The sequence below is a fragment of the Panulirus ornatus genome, chromosome 8, assembly GCF_036320965.1.
Source record: "Panulirus ornatus isolate Po-2019 chromosome 8, ASM3632096v1, whole genome shotgun sequence".
In the NCBI taxonomy this organism is placed as follows: domain Eukaryota; kingdom Metazoa; phylum Arthropoda; class Malacostraca; order Decapoda; family Palinuridae; genus Panulirus; species Panulirus ornatus.
The window spans coordinates 44,719,254-44,742,052 of record NC_092231.1 but is presented as its reverse complement, the minus strand read 5'-3'; the positions used below and the strand labels follow the sequence as shown (position 1 = coordinate 44,742,052).

Genomic DNA, 22,799 nt, shown 5'->3' with positions numbered 1-22,799 from the left:
TTGAGCTTCGTTTCACTCAGAGCCAAAACATATATATATAAAGAAGGAACAGAGAAGGGGGCCAGGTGAGGATATTCCCTCTAACGCCCAGTCCTCTGTTCTTAACGCTACCTCGGTAATGCGGGAAATGGCGAATAGTATGAAAAAAAAATATATAAATACTCTTATACCCTTCCACAAAGCATCTCTATCAATCCTATAATGTGCCTTATCCAGGTCCATAAATGCTACATACAAATCCATCTGTTTCTCCAAGTATTTCTTACATGCATTCTTCAAAGCAAACACCTAATCCACACATCCTCTACCACTTCTGAAACCACACTGCTCCTCTCCAATCTGATGCTGTGTACATATTCCCAGAAATACTCAACAAACTTATGCCTCTGTGATCTGAACACACCTTTATCCACTTTGCCTTTGTACAATGGCACTGCGCATGCATTCTGCCAATCCTCAGGCATTTCACAAAGATCATTACATACAGTGAATATCCTTACCAACCAATCAACAACACAGTCACCACCTTTTTTAATAAATTCCACTGCAATGCCATCCAAACCCATCACCTGGCTGGATTTCATTTTCCACAAAGCTTTCACTACCTCTCTTGTTTACCAAACCATTCTCCCTGACCCTCCCACTTCGCACACCATCCTGACCAAAACACCCTATATCTGCCACTCTATCATCAAACACATTCAACAAACCTTCAAAATACTTACTCCATCTTCTCGCTTCATCACTACCTGTTATTACCTCCCCATTTGCCCCCATCACCGATGTTTCCATTTGTTCTCTTGTCTTACACACTTTATTTAACTCCTTCCAAAACATCTTTCTATTCTCCCTGAAATTTAATGAGCCTCTCTTACCCTAACTCTCATTTGCCCTCTTTTTCACCTCTTGCACCTTTCTCTTGACCTCCTGCCACTTTCTTTTATATATCTCCCAGTCATTTGCACTACTTCCCTGCAAGAATCATCCAAAAGCCTCTCTCTTCTCTTTCCATAACAACCTTACTTCTTCATCCCACCACTCACTACCTTTTCTAATGTCCCCACCTTCAACCTTTCTCATGCCACGTGCATATTTTGTGCAAGCCATAACTGCTTCCCTAAGTACATCCCATTCCTCCCCCACTCCCCTCATGTCATTTGCTCTCACCTTTTGCCATCTCATACTAAATTTCTCCTGGTACTTCCTCACACAAGCACATATCCATACATATACATATGAAAATATACACATATACATACATAAGCATACACATATACAGACACATACATATATATAAATGTGTATATTCATACTTGCTTGCCTTCATCCATCCCGGTGCCACCCTGCCCAATGGGAAACAGCATTGCTGCCCCCTGCTTCAGCGAAGTAGCGCTAAAAAAACAGACAAAAAAAGACGTTTCATATGCCCTGGTTCAGTCCATTGACAGCATGTCAGTCCTGATATACCACATAGTTCTAATTCACTTTATTCCTTGCAAGCCTCTCACCCTCCTCTATGTTCAGGCCCCGATCACTCAATACCTTTTTCACTCCATCCTTCCACTTTGGTCTCCTGTTTCTCCTTGTTCCCTCCACCTCTGACACACACACCCTCTTTGTCAACCTTCCTCCCTCATTTTCTCCATATGTCCAAACCATTTCAACATGCCCTCTTCTGCTCTCTCAACCACACTCTTTTTATATCCACACATCTCTCTTACCCTTTCATTATTTACTCGATCAAACCACCTCACATCACACATTGTCCTTAATATTTCATTTCCAACACATCCACCCTCCTCTGTATGACCCTATGTATAGCCCATGCCTCATAACCATATAATATTGTTGGAACTACTATTCCTTCAAACATACCCATTTTTGCTCACTGAGATAACGTTCTTTCCTTCCACATATTCTTCATTGCTCCCAGAACCTTCATCCTCTCCACCACCTTGTGATTCAATTCCACTTCCACGGTTTTATTTGCTGCCAAGTCCACTCCCAGATATCTAAAACACTAAATCTCCCCCAATCTTTCTCCATTCAAACTTACATCCCAATTAACTTGTCCCTCAACCCTGCTGAACCTAATAGCCTTGCTATTCGCATTTACTCTCAACTTTCTCCTTTCACACACTGTTCCAAATTTAGCCACCAAATCCTGCAATTTCTCACTTGAATCAGCCACTTGATTGCCATTTATTGGTCATATTTATTCATATCCACTCTCTGTCTTAAACTAGATACCCCATCTAAAGTCAAGCCCAACAAAACTCTCGTATTCAGTTTTGGAATTGAAAATACAGCAAAGTCTTAACATATCGGACAGCAGAATAACAGACAATTTGAAACAAGGACAAATCACTAGAATTCCACAGATATACAAAGTAAGTGTGACAACAAGAAGGAACATACCCATCTTCTTTTCCCATTGGACAGTAGGTGGAGGACGTCCATATGTTTGGCAGGATACACTAAAATGTTCACCTTCCTTGAACCACAGATTCGATGGCAGAGGGTTGCTAAGAGATGGAGGCACTGGGAATGAAGGTAAGGTGACTTTTACTCATCATTTTGTTTCCAAGTTTAAATCAATTTACTCTTAACATATACAGTGTCAAGAACATGCACAGGAAAACCTATGGTGACAAAAAAATTCAGAATGTCAATCCTCTGCAGTGTAGTCGACCAGTTATGACTCAGCTGGCCTGGATTCAAGCCTGCTGTGTGGTTGTTATCATCTCCAGTTATGACTCAGCTGGACTGGATTCAAATCCAAGCCAATAAATAGGTACCTGGGTGTTTATGTAAACTATACATAAATAAATACACACAATGCCAGCAAGGCAGCAGGTTTGGATGGTATTGCAGTGGAATTTATTAAAAAAGGGGGTGACTGTATTGTTGACTGGTTGGTAAGGTTATTTGATGTATGTATGACTCATGGTGAGGTGCCTGAGGATTGGCGGAATGCTTGCATAGTGCCATTGTACAAAGGCAAAGGGGATAAAAGTGAGTGCTCAAATTACAGAAGTATAAGTTTGTTGAGTATTCCTGGTAAATTATATGGGAGGGTATTGATTGAGAGAGTGAAGGCATATACAGAGCATCAGATTGGGGAAGAGAAGTGTGGTTTCAAAAGTGGTAGAGGATGTGTGGATCAGGTGTATGCTTTGAAGAATGTATGTGAGAAATACTTGGAAAAGCAAATGGATTTGTAAGTAGCATTTATGGATCTGGGGAAGGTATATGATAGAGTTGATAGAGGTGCTCTGTGGAAGGAATTAAGAATATATGGTGTGGGAGGCAAGTTGTTAGAAGCAGTGAAAAGTTTTTATCGAGGATGTAAGGCATGTGCACGTGCAGGAAGAGAGGAAAGTGATTGGTTCTCAGTGAATGTTGGTTTGCGGCAGGGGTGTGTGATGTCTCCATGGTTGTTTAATTTGTTCATGGATGTGGTTGTTAGGGAGGTGAATGCAAGAGTTTTGGAAAGAGGGGCAAGTATGCAGTCTGTTGTGGATGAGAGAGCTTGGGAAGTGAGTCAATTGTTGTTCGCTGATGATACATCGCTGGTGGCTGATTCGGGTAAGAAACTGCAGAAGCTGGTGACTGAGTTTGGTAAAGTAAATGTAAAGAAGATAGCTTAGAGCAAATGTGAATAGGAGCAAGGTTATTAGGTACAGTAGGGTTGAGGGACAAGTCAACTGGGAGGTAAGTTTGAATGGAGAAAAACTGGAGAAAGTGAAGTGTTTTAGATATCTGGGAGTGGATCTGGCAGCAGATGGAACCATGGAAGCAGAAGTGTATCATAGGGTGGGGAAGGGGGCGAAAATTCTGGGAGTGTTGAAGAATGTGTGGAAGTCGAGAACATTATCTCGGAAAGCAAAAATGGGTATGTTTGAAGGAATAGTGGTTCCAACAATGTGATATGGTTGCGAAGCGTGGGCTATAGATAGAGTTGTGCGGAGGAGGGTGGATGTGCAGGAAATGAGATGTTTGAGGACAATATGTGGTGTAAGGTGATTTGATCGAGTAAGTATTAATAGGGTGAGAGAGATGTGTGGTAATGAAAAGAGTGTGGTTGAGAGAGCAGAAGAGGGTGTTTTGAAATGGTTTGGTCACATGGAGAAAATGAGTGAGGAAAGATTGACAAAGAGGATATATGTGTTAGAGGCGGAGGGAACGAGAAGAAGTGGGAGACCAAATTGGAGGTGGAAAGATGGAGTGAAGGAGATTTTGAGTGATCGGGGCCTGAACATGCAGGAGGGTGAAAGGCGTGCAAGGAATAGAGTGAATTGGAACGATGTGGTATACTGGGGTCAACGTGCTGTCAATGGATTGAACCACCTTTCTTATGCCATATGCATCTTTTGCACATGCCATCACTGCTTTCCTAAATACATCCCATTCCTCATCCACTCCCCTCATGTCATTTGCTCTCACCTTTTGTCATTCTACACTCAATCTCTCCTGGTACTTCCTCACAAAAGTGTCCTTTCTAAACTCACTTATTATCACCACTCTCTCCTCTCTCTCAACATATTCTCTTCTTTTTTGAAAACCTCTACAAATCTCCACCTTTGCCTCCATAAGATAGTGATCAGACATACTACCAGCTGCCTCTCTCAGCTCACTAGCATCCAAAAGTCTTTCTTTTACACGCCTATCAATTAACACGTAGTCTTTCAATGCCCTTTGACCATCTCTCCTACTCACATACGTATACTTATGTATCTTTTTCTTTTTAAACCAGGTATTCCCAATCATCAGTCATTTTTCAGCACACAAATCCACAAGCATATGTGGACAAATAAAAGGGAGGGGAGGAGGTAAAGTTTAGGTGAAGTAAGAGGACAATGTGATGGAGTACATGAAGGAGATGGTTATCAAAATAGGAATTGTGTATGGAGTTATGTAAGGTTATGATGCATGGATGAGATTCTGCTAAGAAAACTTAGGTGAACAATGAAAGATGAAATGCTGGATAGGGAAACAGAGAATATGTACATATAAAAGCTTATCACAAAAATGTGCTGAGTTAAGGTTTAATCTTCTCTAATATGACTACTTAACCGTAACATTGCAGCACCTCTACAAGAGTTTTAAACTACATTACAGCAATTATTATATGTGAAAAATTTTGTGATATTTTGTACCACTCTGATAAGATACCAAAGCTTCACAAAGTAAACCAACTGCCAAGTAAGTTATAATACTTACCAAACATATCCACTGATATAGCAGCTGAGCCATAGGGTGTCAAACACTGGTAAGTCCCAGCATGCTGTTCTCCAGCCCTGGGTATAGTTAGCTCATGCACCGTCACATTGTATTCACTTCTGTATACCAATGATTCATACATAGCTGGATCAAGCAGCTCATCTTGGAATTGCCAACTAACTGTAGGTTGCTGGAAGAAGTTTCAAAGACATCTAGTGAGGGATATGCGGTATGCATTGAATTTTATTAGAAGTATGAATTCTTCAATACAAGTGAACAACTGAGTACAGCTGAATTCAAACACCAACAGACCATTACGAGTCTCTTTGTGATACTGTACAGGAGCAGAAACTCATGGAGTAATGTGGTAAGAGTAGAATGACTTACAGGAGCTGTATATGTATCATACACTTAAGGAGGTGCAAATAATGTCAGTCATGGACTTGAAGCAAAATATCAGGTTTATAATCAAACATATCTCTGGTACTGCTTCTAACTATTGTATTTGGTAAATCATTCCATGTGTAAATAATCATACTGAAGGAAAAGTTTTGCCTCATTCAAATGTATCTATGGTACTGCTTCCAACTACGGTATCTGGTAAATCAAGGAAATGTGAATAATCATACTGAAGGAAAAGTTCTTGCCTCATTCAATATAAATGTTTGCCCCCAAGTTCTTATCCATTACTACGAGTGCTGTGAGACAGCTCTATCCTTAAGTAACTTATCAGATTGATATTATCGAAACCATTGATGTTTTCAGCACATTTTTTTGATGTTGAAGGCTCCAGTCATGGACAAAAGTCCACATCAAGGCTGGGCCTTAATTGAAATATAGAGAAAAATAAGAAATGGAAAAAGAAAAGACGGGAAAGTATTTATGAACTTTTGAGAAAGTGAAAAACCTGTCTTTTGAAATGTGCTAGGTCATAGTTATTGGGAAAGATATGAGAAGGTAGAGAGTTCCAGAGCTTCAAAATTTAGGGAAAGAAGAAGGTATTAAAATGGCCCACCCTTGAGTTGCTGATGGCTACACAATAACCATGTGATGCAGCAGCTTGCTGAGTTTTGCATGGTCTAGCTAGTGGAGTAGGCACACAAGCAGCCATCTCTCGGGAGCAAAAACCAAAGTAATACCTACAGAAGAGGGAAAATGAACCAACATTGCAGCACAGGGCAAGGGGGTCAAGCTTTTATTAAATAACTTCTCAACCTTCTTTTTTCTAAACTAAATGATCAAGTCTCACAAGACCAATTTATCACATCAAGAAGACAACCTCAGTTTCAACAAGGCCACCCACAACTGAACAAACCACATCCACAGATAACCTAAGGTATAGTCTATTTTTCAGTACACCATATTTCATACTACTGATCAATGTTTTAATTCAAAGCTTGCTCCCAGGGGTAAGACTTTCAAGACACATATCTCATCATTGACACAATACAGAACATTAATACAACAAACTATAGTAAACTAAACACACTCATAGCTGAACACGAAATGATTACAATAAAGAGACAGTATAAAGAGATGTGGTCATGTTGAGGTGTGGATGTGGTGTTACTCCTCAGCCTGTACCTAGAGGTGTTGGAATGTGGGAAGTCAGCCATCTCGAAACAAATGGGAGTAAATGAGTTAAGGCTGGTGTCTGACATAGAGGTTTGGCTTTTATGGGTTATGCATATTATTTGAGAAGACTTTTAGCATCCTGTCTTGTCCTGTAATTTGGCTGTTGGTGGTAGAATTTGATTTATCAGCTTTTGTTATTTGTCATCATGTTTGTTTGATTCATCAATTAACATGGTGTTGGTGATGAGATATTATAAATTCAAGAAGATGTTATGACATTTTCCCATATGCTCTTTTATTGATTCCTGTGGGTGATATGATATAAGATGTAAGCTAAAGGATAAGCTGACCACAGCAATATAATCCCAGTATTTTGAAGTTTACAGCCATGTGCTGGCCACAAAAATTGGTAAATTACATTGCAATGTTGTAAAGGGTCAGTGTTCTATAATGTATTTCATGATTAGTTGTTAACATCTTGGTTCTTGTAGAGAATGATATGGTTTAACTTACTGTCAGCATTTGTGCATATGATATTTCTCTTTATCATTTCCTTTACTATATTCTTATCCATCCAGTATGCTGGAGGCACTTCTTTCCTACAGAGCACTTTGTGGAAGGCACCTGATTATTGTTTGTGTGTATGTATGTGTGTGTAAGTGTGTGTGTGTGTGTGTGAGGTGTCATTCTTGTTTGAAGAGAAACTTTATTTCATTTACTGAGAAATAATCTAAGAATCCTTTGTTTACAAGGATTTGTTCTGATCTTTGAATTTTTCAATGGAAGAGGTCCCAAAATTAGGAGGGCATTCACTACTGGATCAAAAACTTACACCCAGCACCTACTGTCTCTGTGTCAGTGATATTTTCCTGGTAACTAGGAAGGATCATCTAAAACAACTAAAAAAAAAACTAGTGCTTAACCACATACGAGATGTGTATGAAAAACAAGATCCTTTCCTTGATGTAGACAGGAAAAAATGTCTTAACTAGAGCAGTTCTTTCTGCCAATTCAAGAGCCATTAAATATATCCATAACTTTTAAAGACCAGCAGAGCAGGATCTGCAATCTGCTATCACTGATATCTACAAGCACAATATGGTTTAGCACAGGGTTAGAAATCAAAATCCAGTTATAAATCTTTAAATCTTTTCTAAATGAAGGCCAATTTCACCTGGTTGTGGTCTGATCATACTACATAAGACCAATAATCTCAAAACTGCTTCTCTCTAGCTAGGTAATGGTGGTACTTATGGCTACATGTAATGATTCCTTTACCTGAGTATCTCTAGCATACTGAGTAGTGCAGCTTAGCGTCAGTGACTCATCCTCAAAGAAATTTCCACCTGTTACTCCCAGCAGTCTTGCAGGTCGACCTTCAAGGCAAAGAATAATGCTTAATAAACACAAATTTTAGGTGTATATCATACCGTTATATTCAATTAATCACAGACAGGTGGTGGCAGCAACCATTAACCAGGGAGGTATCACCAACTTGGTATCAGGAGGGTTAGTGACAAATGCACAGTCTATCAGCTCTGTAGTGGCTGTCATGTTCCCCTCCCTGGTCTAGGTTGTTGTTCTTTCTTTCTGCCTCACATACATGTAAGTTGCTGGCATTCAATCCACAAGCAAACAATTTCCATCTTATATATTCAACAACTTACACCTTGCTTGCCTCTTTATTCTTAGCTCTAAATAATCTTGCAGTGAAGGCTAACCCTATTTACGGGAAATCTCTACAGAAGCAAAGACATTTCGGGAGATGGGACAATATGAGTGTGAACACTCTCCCATTATGGTACAAATAAGTAATTACAGACTCAAGAACATGTAATTATATTTCACAGTGACTTGAGAAAAGAAACATCAAAATTATCAAAACAAGTTATCATCTTTATTAGGTTCAGCTGGGGATCAAATGTTATAACAAAACAAATATTCTTGTGATCTACTATTTCACAGAACCATAGCCTAAGTGATAGTAAGAGTGTATGGGAACACTTTGTTCCTAATATGATATAAACCACTGAACTCTTTACTAAGTTTTCCTTTGCAAACCTCAACATTCACTTTTTCAAGTAATAAAAAAAATGCATTCGACCTTACAGTTTCTAAGATATTCATATAACAATATCAAAAATTACTTCAGAAGTATATTTCTTCCACTACTTTCACATGTAGGAGTTTTGAAGATGTTTGAGCATGATACACTAAAATGTGTGGGAGTAAGGCCATAGTGTCAAGCAAGCTGCCACTGTGCATGAAAAATTGATTTTTATTTATTCATTTATTTTGCTTTGTCGCTGTCTCCCGCATTAGCGAGATAGCGCAAGGAAACAGACGAAAGAATGGCCCAACCCACCCACATACACATGCATATACATGCACGTCCACACACACCAATATAAATACCTATACATCTCAATGCATACGTATATATACACACACAGACATATACATATATACACATGTACATAATTCATACTTTCTGCCTTTATTCATTCCCATCGCCACCTCGCCACACATGGAATAACAACCCCCTCCCCCCTCATGTGCGCGAGGTAGCGCTAGGAAAATGACAACAAAGGCCCCATTCGTTCACACTCAGTCTCTAGCTGTCATGTAATAATGCACCGAAACCACAGCTCCCTTTCCACATCCAGGCCCCACAGAACTTTCCATGGTTTACCCCAGACGCTTCACATGCCCTGGTTCAATCCATTGACAGCACGTCGACCCCGGTATACCACATCGTTCCAATTCACTCTATTCCTAGCACGCCTTTCACCCTCCTGCATGTTCAGGCCCCGATCACTCAAAATCTTTTTCATTCCATCTTTCCACCTCCAATTTGGTCTCGTTCCCTCCACCTCTGACACATACATCCTCTTTGTCAATCTTTCCTCACTCATTCTTTCCATGTGAGCAAACCATTTCAAAACACCCTCTTCTGCTCTCTCAACCACGCTCTTTTTATTACCACACATCTCTCTTACCCTTACATTACTTACTCGATCAAACCACCTCACACCACATATTGTCCTCAGACATCTCATTTCCAGCACATCCACTGCCTCGCAACCATACAACATTGTTGGAACCACTATTCCTTCAAACATACCCATTTTTGCTTTCTGGGATAATGTTCTCGACTTCCACACATTCTTCAAGGCTCCCAGAATTTTCGCCCCCTCCCCCACCCTATGATTTACCTCCGCTTCCATGGTTCCATCCGCTGCCAAATCCATTCCCAGATATCTAAAACACTTCACTTCCTCCAGCTTTTCTCCATTCAAACTTACCTCCCAATTGACTTGACCCTCAACCCTACTGTACCTAATAACCTTACTCTTATTCACATTTACTCTCAACTTTCTTCTTTCACACACTTTACCAAACTTAGTCACCAGCTTCTGCAGTTTCTCACATGAATCAGCCACCAGCGCTGTATCATCAGCGAACAACAACTGACTCACTTTCCAAGCTCTCTCATCCACAACAGACTGCATACTTGCCCCTCTTTCCAAAACTCTTGCATTCACCTCCCTAACAACCCCATCCATAAACAAATTAAACAACCATAGAGACATCACACACCCCTGCCGCAAACCTACATTCACATTGAGAACCAATCACTTTCCTCTCTTCCTACACGTACACATGCCTTACATCCTCAATAAAAACTTTTCACTGCTTCTAACAACTTGCCTCCCACACCATATATCCTTAATACCTTCCGCAGAGCATCTCTATCAACTCTATCATATGCCTTCTCCAGATCCATAAATGCTACATACAAATCCTTTTGCTTTTCTAAGTATTTCTCACATACATTCTTCAAAGCAAACACCTGATCCACACATCCTCTACCACTTCTGAAACCACACTGCTCTTCCCCAATCTGATGCTCTGTACATGCCTTCACCCTCTCAATCAATACCCTCCCATATGATTTACCAGGGATACTCAACAAACTTATACCTCTGTAATTTCATTAGTGATTATCATTATGTACTTTGTTACATAATCAATTCTTCTTGTAATAACATAATGAATGTGGTTCATTGATAAATTTTTCATAAAAAGAAAATTATAAAAGCTTTTAAATTTACCATTCACACATCACTCACAATTTAAATGCAGTGTTGTTAAAAAACACCTTCTACTGCTTTATCTTGGTCAAAGTTCCATGCTGGAACAGCCAGATCCCATAAAATCACTCTCCACTCTATCCAAAGTCAGATCATCATCAAGTTAATCAAGCTCATCTGCTTGATCCTCTCAATCTAGCTAACAGTTATTTTTCTCCTTTGAAAACTCTTGAAAATGTGCTGTCATTGAATGTCATTGGCATAACTTGAGGATGAATGATTGTTGGGAGAAATTATTATGCACGGAATTCTATGTCTGTTTGAGGAAAATGTCAGTGTCATAAGAGAAATAAAGAAAGGCAATAATTGCATCAGCCTGCAGGTAGACCTGAACAATCTCCAAAGTTTTCAGATAAATGAACGATAAGATTCAATCAAATTAAGTACAGCATAATGATAATGGTGCACAAAAAAGGCCTCAGTGCAATTATTACCTAGTGAGAAACAAATCATATGAATCTGTGTGTGAAAGGGACCTGATGGTTGACACTGTGCCTAATCTGTCACCAGAGATATAAATCAAGTAAACTGTGAAAGAGGCAAACTGTCTGTTGGAAAATATAAGAAATGCATTCATGTATACGGATAAGGACACATTATGTAATTTACTTACTACATAGGTCAGACCAAATCTGGGTTATGTTTGCAAGTTTGGTTGCCACACATACGTTTGACTAAGAGGGTACAGAGAAGAGTAACTAAGATGATACCAGAGTTAAAAGCACTGAATTACAATACAGGGTTTAGGGCTATAAAGCTGCCTATCACAGAGGTGAGGAGAGAGAAGGGGGATCTGATAACAACCTTCATGTTTCTAAATATGCTGGATGATCATGCAAAAAGCTGGGCAAAAAGTTGTCTAGGAAGGATGAAAAGAAGATCTGTTCTGGTTAGCGTCAGGGTGGCGGATGGTTGGAATGAGCTGACCTAGGAGACACTGAAGGTTAAAAAGCTACAGGATGTTATAAAATACTCAGGAGTGAGCCCTGCAAGTGTAGAACTCTCTACCCACATTGTGAAAATAGTTGATTATCATATCTTGCTCAAGCAGCTGAATAAGAGGATAGGCCATCATACTGATGACTCCATGCTTACTGAGTTTACAAGTTAGTGACTGGTTATGAACTCCCGATGCATCCCCCGAAAATTGGTGGTCTGATGGGCTGGGCAAGAAGCAACCAAAAGTCATTTCACACTTACTTAATGCATGGCTAAGATTTTGATGGTACAATGGAAAACTGTGGGTATTCAAAACTTGTAAAATGGTATACATTAGTATAAGTGCGTATATCTAAAACAGTGGTTGGCAAAATTGTGATAGACAAGGGACCTCTACACTATGGGCCTCAGAGATGATGTGGTTAGTGTTACTGATCATGACACATGCATGAATCAGCCTAGTGCTGGGCCCACATGGGTTCCAATCCTGGCAATAGGAGTTAGCCCACAGTTCACCAATTCAGAGGTCACCCTTGGCTGCTATGTTCTATAAGGTAAAAACTAAATATACAGTACAGATCTTAGAATCTTCTAATGTGTTTTGCTTTCTATTTTTGATAGAAACTCATGTAAACACTAAGGCTCACCTACTTGGTTCTAGTCTCTCTCAGCTATGAGGAGGGAAATTACCTTTTAAATCACAAGGTGTTCAGGCTCTTCCCTCATTGGCACATCACTATGAAGGAAGACATTCGAACTGGGGCCTCACAAGTAATCCATGAAGTGATGGCTTTTTTAGAGAAGGTCCATATCCCTGTTAGGGTATCACAGCACTCCATTAAGAAGTTAAGTAAGCTGTATGATGAGTGGAAGGTGCTGAAGAACCACAAGGACTGGACAATGGAGGTTTACAAGAGGAAGAAGATGGGGTTAATCAACAAACACAAAACCAGCTCGAGAAATGCCTATCCATGGGGACCTATCCATGGGGACACAGGAGAAAGAATACTACCAACATATCTTTTGCATATCACAAAAGACAACTATGAGGATCAGGAGCAAGGGGCTGGAAATCTTCCCCTCCTGTATTACTTTCCAAAAGAAGGAAGAAAGGAAGGAGCCAAGCAATCACATTTTCCTCATACATTTAGTCATCTGTTCTAGACCCTACTGTGCTCATGCAGGAAATAACAACACATATCAAAGAAAGTAAATTATATGTATATCCTTTTTTTCATACCTGATCACTGTTTCCAGGGTTAGCAAGGAAGTGCCAAGAAACAGACAAAGAAAGACATCTACTCACATACACACATAAATACATATATGTACACACATGAATGTGTTTATATGTATGGAACCATGGAATCAGAAGTGTCACAGGGTAGGGGAGGGGGCAAAGGTTCTGGGAGTGATGAAGAATGTGTGGAAGGAGAGAACTTGGAGAGCAAAAATGGGTATATCTAAAGGAAAAGGAGTTCCAAAAATGTTACATGGTTGTGAGGCATGGGCTTATAGATAGGGTTGTACGGACAGGGTGGATGTGTTGGAAGAGAAATGTTTGAGGACAATATGTGCTGTGAGATGGTTTGATCAAGTAAGTAATGAGAGGGTAAGAGAGATGTGTGGTAATAAAATGAGTGTGGTTGAGAGAGCAGAAGAGGGTGTGTTAAAATGGTTTAGGCAAATAGAGAGAATGAGTGAGGAGAGATTGATAAAGAGGATATATGTGTCAGAGGTGGAAGGAACAAGAAGTGGGAAGGATGGAGTGAAAAAGATTTTGAGCGATCGGGGCCTGAACATACAGGAGAGTGAGAGACATGCAAGGAACAGAGTGAATTGGAATGATGTGGTATACCAGATTGACATGCTGTCATTGGACTAAACCAGGGAATGTGAAACGTCTGGGGTAAACCATGGAAAGGTTTGTGGGTTTGGATGTGGATAAGGAGCTGTAGTTTTGATGCATTACATATGACAGCTAGAGACTGAGTATGAACAAATATACACAAACACATGGACACATATACATAAACGCCCCTGCACACACATATACATACATATACATATCAACATATATATATATGTGGTTTTGGTGCATTATTACATGACAGCTAGAGACTGAGTGTGAAAGAATGTGGCCTTTGTTGTCTTTTCCTAGCGCTGCCTCATGCACATGAGGGGAAGGGGGTTGTTATTTCATGTGTGGCAGGGTAGCGATGGGAATGAATAAAGGCAGACAGTATGAATAATGTACGTGTGTATATATGTATATATCTGTGTGTATATATATGTATACATTGAGATGTATAAGTATGTATATTTGCGTGTGTGGACGTGTATGTATATACGTGTATGTTGGTGGGTTGGGCCATTCTTTCGCCTGTTTCTTTGCGCTACCTCGCTAACACAGGAGACAGCGACAAAGCAAAATAAATAAAATAAATACAGTAAAAAAAATTAATTGCAGTATTTGTTCTTTAGAAATATTGAAATCTTATTATTAGGTCCACAGAATCTTGAATCATTCATTGACTGGTATGAAAATTCTGGTTTGCTTTACAATAGATTTGCTTCTTTCTGACACAATTTGGAGATTTATATTCTATTTTACCTAGTCTATTTCATTTGATAGAAGTGCCTCCATCTATTAATGAGTAATGTTGGTGTGTACTCAGTGCACTGTAAACAGGCATTTGGACACATGAGGATGGGAGCTGACTTAAATGCTCCAAAATTATCAGTATTATTCTACCAGGTTGAAAATAAGGTGCTAGGGAAGCTATCACTAAATGTTTCAGATCCTGGAATTAATTGGTTTACCTTTTTTTTTTTTATATAGATGTATTTTATCCCTGGGGATAGGGGAGAAAGAATACTTCCCACGTATTCCCTGCGTGTCGTAGAAGGCGACTAAAAGGGGAGGGAGCAGGGGGGCTGGAAATCCTCCCCTCTCGTTTTTTTTTTTAATTTTCCAAAAGAAGGAACAGAGAATTGGGCCAGGTGAGGGTATTCCCTCAAGGCCCAGTCCTCTGTTCTTAACGCTACCTCGCTAATGCGGGAAATGGCGAATAGTTTGAAAGAAAAAAGAAAGAAAGATATATATATATATATATATATATATATATATATATATATATATATATATATATATAGAAAGGAAAAAGGTGAGAACAAAGGAGGTAAGGGGAGTGGGGGAGGAATGGGATGTATTTAGGGAAACAGTGATGGCTGGCGCAAAAGATGCTTGTGGCATGAGAAGTGTGGGAGGTGGGCAGATTAGAAAGGGTAGTGAATGGTGGGATGAAGAAGTAAGATTATTAGTGAAAGAGAAGAGAGAGTCATTTGGACGATTTTTACAGGGTAATAATGCAAATGAGTGGGAGACATATAAAAGAAAGAGGCAGGAGGTCAAGAGAAAGGTGCAAGAGGTGAAAAAGATGGCAAATGAGAGTTGGGGTGAGAGAGTATCATTAAATTTTAGGGAGAATAAAAAGATGTTTTGGAAGGAGGTAAATAAAGTGCGCAAGACAAGGGAACAAATGGGAACCTCAGTGAAGGGGGCTAATGGGGAGGTGATAACAGGTAGTGGTGATGTGAGAAGGAGATGGAGTGAGTATTTTGAAGGTTTGTTGAATGTGTTTGATGATAGAGTGGCAGATATAGGGTGTTTTGGTCGAGGTGGTGTGCAAAGTGAGAGGGTTAGGGAAAATGATTTGGTAAACAGAGAAGAGGTAGGAAAAGCTTTGCAGAAGAGGAAAGTCGGCAAGGCAGCGGGGTTGGATGGTATTGCTGTGGAATTTATTAAAAAAGGGGGTGACTGTATTGTTGACTGGTTGGTAAGGTTATCTAATGTATGTATGACTCATGGTGAGGTACCTGAGGATTGGCGGAATGCTTGCATAGTGCCATTGTACAAAGGCAAAGGGGACAAAGATGAGTGCTCAAATTACAGAGGTATAAGTTTGTTGAGTATTCCTGGTAAATTATATGGGAGGGTATTGATTGAGAGGGTGAAGGCATGTACAGAGCATCAGATTGGGGAAGAGCAGTGTGGTTTCAGAAGTGGTAGAGGATGTGTGGATCAGGCGTTTGCTTTGAAGAATGTATGTGAGAAATACTTAGAAAAGCAAATGGATTTGTATGTAGCATTTATGGATCTGCAGAAGGCATATGATAAAGTTGATAGAGATGCTCTGTGGAAGGTATTAAGAATACATGGTGTGGGAGGCAAGTTGTTGGAAGCAGTGAAAAGTTTTTATCGAGGATGTAAGGCATGTGTACGTGTAGGAAGAGAGGAAAGTGACTGTTTCTCAGTGAATGTAGGTTTGCGCCAGGGGTGTGTGATGTCTCCATGGTTGTTTAATTTGTTTATGGATGGGGTTGTTAGGGAGGTGAATGCAAGATTTTGGATAGAGGGGCAAGTATGCCATCTGTTGTGGATGAGAGAGCGTGGGAGGTGAGTCAGTTGTTGTTCGCTGAGGATACAGCGCTGGTGGCTGATTCATGTGACAAACTGCAGAAGCTGGTGACTGAGTTTGGTAAAGTGTGTGAGAGATCCACTCCCAGATATCTAAAACACTTCACTTCCTCCAGTTTTTCTCCATTCAAACTTACCTCCCAACTGACTTGACCCTCAACCCTACTGTACCTAATAACCTTGCTCTTATTCACATTTACTCTTAACTTTCTTCTTTCACACACTTTACCAAACTCAGTCACCAGCTTCTGCAGTTTGTCACATGAATCAGCCACCAGCGCTGTATCATCAGAGAACAACAACTGACTCACTTCCCAAGCTCTCTCATCCCCAACCGACTGCATACTTGCCCCTCTTTCCAAAACTCTTGCATTCACCTCCCTAACAACCCCATCCATAAACAAATTAAACAACCACACACATACATATACACATACACAAACATATACATATATCCACATATACATATTCATACTTGCTTGCCTTAATACATTTCTGGTGCTACCACCTGCTTTAGCGAGGTAGTGCTAAGAAAACTGGTTAAAAAAATGGCCACATTCGTTCACACTCAGTCTCTAACTGTCATGTGTAATGCACCGAAACCATAGCTCACTACCCACATCCAGGCCCCACAAACCTTTCCATGGTTTATCCCCTGACATTTCACATGCCCTGGTTCAGCATGTCGACCCTGGTATACCACATCATTCCAATTCACTATTCCTAACATGCATCTCACCCTCCTCTATGTACATTCCTGGATCACTCAAAATCATTTTAATTCCATCCTTCCACCTCCACTTCGGTCTTCCGCTTCTTGTTCCTTCCACCTCTGACATATATATCCTCTTTGTTAATCTTTCCTCACTCATTCTTTCCATAGTCCAAACCATTTCAACACACTCTTCTGCTCTCTCAACCACACTCTTTTTATTTCCCACATCTCTCTTACCCTTTCATTACTTACCTGATCAAACCATCTTATACCATACATTGTCCTTAAACATTTCATTTCCAACACATTCACCCTCCTCTGTACAACCCTCTCTAGTCTATACCTTGCAACCATATAATATTGTTGGAACTACTATTCCTTTAAACATACCCATCTTTAATCACCAAGATAATGTTCTCTCCTTCCACACATTCTTCATTGCTCCCAAAACCTTTGCCTCCTCCCCCACCCTGTGACTCTCTTCCACTTCTATGGTTCCATCCATTGCTATGTCCACTCCCAGGTATCTAAAAAACTTCACTTCCTCTAATTTTTCTCCATTCAAACTTACATCCCAGTTAACTTGTCCCTCAACTCTACTAAGCCTAATAACGTTCCTTTTATTCACATTCACTCTCAACTTTCTCCTTTCACACACTTTTCCAAACTCAGTCAGCACCTTCTGCAGTTTCTCTCTTTAGTGAGTATCCAGAGCTGTATCATCAGCGAACAACAACTGATACACTTCCCAGGCCTTCTCATCCTATACAGACTGCATACTCACCCCTCTCTCCAAAACTCTTACACTTACCTCTCTAACCACCCCATCTATAAACAAATTAAACAACCAATGGGACATCACACACCCCTGCCGCAGACTGACATTCACTGGGAACCAATCACTCTCCTCTCTTCCTACCTGTACACATGCCTTTCATCCCTGGTAAAACTTTTCAAACTTTTCACTGTTTCCATCAACTTACCTCCCACACCATATACTCTTAAGACCTTCCACAAAGTATCTCTATCAACCCTATCACATGCCTTTTCCAGATCTATAAATGATACATACAAATCCCTCAGTTTTTCTAAGTATTTCTCACATATTTTTTAAAAGCAAACACCTGATCCACACATCCTCTACTACTTCCGAAACCATACTGATCTTCCCTAATCTGATGCTTCGTATATGCCTTCACCTTCTCAATCAATACCCTCCCATATAATTTCCCAGGAATACTCAAAAAACTTATGCTTCTGTAGTCTGAACACTCACCTTTATCCCCTTTGCCTTTGTACAATGGCAATATGCATGCATTCTGCTAACCCTAAGGCACTTCACCATGATCAATGCATAAAGTGAATATCCTTACCTACCAATCAACAACACAGTCACCCCCTTTTTTAATAAATTCTATTGCAATACCATCCAAACCCTCCGTCTTGCCAGATTTCATCTTCCGCAAAGCTTTCACTACCTCTTCTCTCTTAATCACATCAATTTCCCTGACCCTCTCACTTCATACACCACTCCGACCAAAACACCCTATACCTGCCACTCTATCATCAAACACATTCAGCAAACCTTCAACAAAATACTCACTTCATCTCCTCACTTCATCCCCACCTGTTATTACTTCGCACTTGCCCCCTTCACTGATGTTCCCATTTGTTCTCTTGTCTTATGAACATTATTTACCTTCTTCCAAAATATCTTTTTATTCTCCCAAAGTTTAATGATACTCTCACACTCTAACTCTCATTTGCCCTCTTTTTCAACTCCTGCACCTTCCTTTTGACTTTCTGCCACTTTCTTTTATCTATCTCCCAGTCATATGCACTCCTTCCTCGCAAGTATCATCCAAATGCCTCTCTTTTCTCTTTCACTAGCAACTTTACTTCTTCGTCCCACCACTTTGTAATCTGCCCAGCTCCAACCTTTCTCATGTCACATGCCATCACTGCTTCCCTAAATACATCCCATTCCTCACCCGCTCCCCCCTCATGTCATACATATGCATGCATACATACATACATACACATGTACATATTCATACTTGCTTGCCTTAATCCATTCTAGGTGCCACCTAGTCCCATGGGAAACAGCATTGTCACCCCCTGCATCAGTGAGGTAGCACCAGGAAACAGATGAAGAAAGGCCACATCTGCTCACATCTATACACAAGCTGTCATGTGTAATACACTGAAACCACAGTTCCCTATCCACTTCCAGGTCCCACAAACCTTTCTATGGTTTACCACAGATGTTTCATATGCCCTGGTTCAGTCCATTGATGGAACAGTGACCCCAGTATACCGATTTATTCCAATTCATTCTGCTCTGTGCATGCCTTTCACCCTCCTGATGTTCAGGCCCCAATTGCTTAAAATCATTTTCACTCCAATTTAGTCTTCTGCTTCTCCTTGTTTCCTCCACTCATGACACATATATCTTCTTTGTCAACCTTTCCTCACTCATTCTTTCCTTATGTCCAACCAATTTCAACACACCCTCTTTTTGCTCTCTCAACCACACTCTTTCAATACCACTCATCTTTCTTACTCTTTCATTAATCAAACCTTCTTGCACACATACTGTCCTCACACATTTCATTTCTTACACATCCACCCTCCTCCACAAGCCTTGCAATCTTATAACATAGTTGGAACCACTATTCCTTCAAGCAGCCAATTTTGCTCTCTGAGATACTGTTCTCTCTTTCCACACATTCTTCATTGCTCCCAGAACCTTCATCCCCTCCCCCACCAAATGACTCACTACTGCTTCCATGGTTACATTTGCTGCCAATTACACTTCCAGATATCTAAAACATTTCACTTCCTCTAATTTTTTTTCCATTCAGTTTCAAATCCTAACAAATTCATCCTTCAACCCTACTGAACCTAATAACCTTGCTTTTATTCATATTTACTCTGAACTTTCTCCTTTCACACACTCTTCCAAACTCAGTCACCAACTTCTGCAGTTTCTCACTTGAATCAGCCATCAACAACTGGCTTACTTCCCAGGCCCTCTCATCCTCAACAGACTGCACTCGCCCCTCTCTCAAAAACTCCTGCATTTACCTCCCTAACCACCCCATCCATAAACAAACCAAACAAACAAGGTGACAACACTCACCCTTGCCACACACCAACATTCACTGGAAACCAATCACCCTCCCCTCTTCATACTTGTACACATGCATTACACCCTTGATAAAAACTTTTCACTGCTTCTAGCAGCTTGCCTCCCACCCCATATATTCTTAAGACCTTCCACAAAGCATCTCTATCAATCCTATCATACATATTCTCCAGATCCATAAATGCCAAATACAAATCCATCTGTTTTTCTACGTATTTTTTACACATCTTCAAAGGAAACCCTTGATCCACACACCCTATACAACTTCTGAAACCACATCGCTTCTACACAGTCTGATGCTCAGTACATGCCTTTACACTCTCGATCAAACTCTCCCATATAATTTTCCAGGTATATTCAAACTTATGCCTCTGCAGTTTGAAAATTCACCTTTATCCCCATTGCCCTTATGAAATGGTACTATACATGCATTCCCCCAGTGCTCAGGCACTTCACCATACATATAGTGAATATCCTTACACAGTCACTATCCTTTTCAATAAATTCAACTGTAATCCCATCCAATCCCTGCCAGATTTCATCTTCCACACCGCTTTCACCACCTCTTCTCTTTCCACCAAACCACTTCCCTAACTCTCTCATTTCGCATACCACCCTGACCTAAACACTCTACATCTGTCACTCATTCATCAAACACATTCAATAATCCTTCGAAACACTCACTCCATCTCCTCTTCACTCCATCAGTACCTGTTATCTCTTCCCCTTTTGCTCCCTTCACCGATATCCCCATTTACTCTCTATGTCTTTCGCACATTATCTACTTCCTTCCAAAATATTATTTTCTTCTCCGTAGTGTTTAATGATACTCTCTCATCCCAACCTTCATTTGCCCTCATTTTCAACTCCTGCACTTTCCTCCTGACCTCCTGTTGCTTTCCCTTATACAACTCTCAATAATTTACACTCCCTCCTTATAAGTACAGCCCAAATGCTTCTCTCTTCTCTTTCAATAGCAACTTTACTTCTTCATCCCTCCCATCACTACCCTTTTGTCAATTTGTGTGTATATCTATGGGCAGAGAAACTCAATAGGGAAATGCATAAAGCTCTCTTTATGGTAGATGCATTGTGGGCATGAGTCTAACCATCTATCTATATCTTTGATGCACATTCCCTCAAGGGGGTGGCCACAGCAACAGTCTCCATAACTAGTGAACTCCAGTGCTACTTCTTAATCTTTAGTGCCTCACCCTTAACAGGCCACTAGCAGAGGGCAACTCTAGGGCAGTGTTTGCAGAGGCTCTTACCTAAATTTCCTTCAGAATACTTCTACCTAATGCTCCTACCTACTTCTTACACCTAAAGTTTCTACCTAATGCTCCGGCCTAAATGTTACTAACTTCTGCTCCTATATAGTGCTTCAATCTATAGGCATGAAGGCTCTTTATGTATGTTAAAATGATGTTTGTAGTGTTGTAGTGATGGGTGAAGTCCATAGCACTGATGGAATGAGTATATGTCTGGTGGGTTGCAACTTGAAACTGAATTGGGAGGTCCGTTGTTTCATGTTTGTCAGGTTATATTGGTTTGTGGATGTTACTCGATTCTGTCTGCTTAAGGTTACACTGCAAACAAAGAGTCATCTTTGGCGAGGCTGTATCATTGTAACCACAGTCTCATCAAAGAACTTCTCACTCCAAAGGAGTCTACATTTCACTGCTATTAGAAGAAGCACAGCCTTGGACTGCAGGAGCCTTTAGAAAAGTGTTGGGTAATGCCAACTCTCTTTCATAAAAACTGTTCCTGGGGTTATTATACACAAATAAAATAAATATCAGTGTGTGTATGTGTTTTGTCAGTGTTCTATCTGTTGGGGTTAGAGGATCTGTGAGTAGAGGTCACAGAAATTTGAAAATTGGGAAAGCTTTTTATTTCTACTTAGGGGTTGGTGGTTAGTTATGGAGCAATTTGGGTGGGAGGAGTTTAATGCTGTTGCAGAGCATGTTGAGGGTGGACTGTAGGGGAGGATCTTGTTTCATTGTCACTAAGGTGTCAAATGTTTGTGGTAGCTAGGCATCTAGTGATACTTCTGAGCACGTTATCTTTTCATGGTTTGCAGCTTCATTTTATTCGGTTTTAAGAGAGTGGTAGATGAGCCAGGTGAGTCATAGTCCAAAGTTGAGCAGATAAACTGTTTGTAGAGCATGTTTAGGGATTCTTTTTCTTGTCTAAATCTGGTGCCAGTTAGAGTTTTGAGGGCACTTAGTTTGTGTTTTGTTTTTGTGCTGATGTTATTAGTGTGAGAAGTGAATGTCATGTGTGTGATTTAAGCTACCTAGAATAGCTGGTGTCTTTTTCAGAGTTAGTGACTGTCAATTCATGGTGTGTGTGTGTGTGTGTGTGTGTGTGTGTGTGTGTGTGTGTAAGGGGGAGGATTGAATCCATCTACGATATGTTGTGTGAGGTCAATGTTTAGTGTGGTGATAGACTGTTTTGGGCTAAAGCTATTCTGTGCAGAGAGAGTGGGATTTTTTTATTGCTGGGGATCAGTTTTTCACAGTTTGGATACTGAGGATAGATGTGGTATAGAGCAGTAACAGG

At 40.3% G+C, this 22,799-nt stretch overlaps 1 protein-coding gene across 1 annotated transcript in view; it reads right to left on the bottom strand.

The window, feature by feature from the left end:
• LOC139749926 (uncharacterized) overlaps window positions 1–22,799 on the bottom strand; it is a 342,839-nt gene that overhangs the window by 278,125 nt on the left and 41,915 nt on the right. The window contains exons 9-11 of the mRNA XM_071664343.1: window positions 8,077–8,174; window positions 5,224–5,413; window positions 2,419–2,541 (exon numbers count right to left, since the gene is read on the bottom strand). Of these exons, the coding sequence (XP_071520444.1) occupies window positions 2,419–2,541; window positions 5,224–5,413; window positions 8,077–8,174 (411 nt within the window). The remainder of the gene's footprint in view (window positions 1–2,418; window positions 2,542–5,223; window positions 5,414–8,076; window positions 8,175–22,799) is intronic.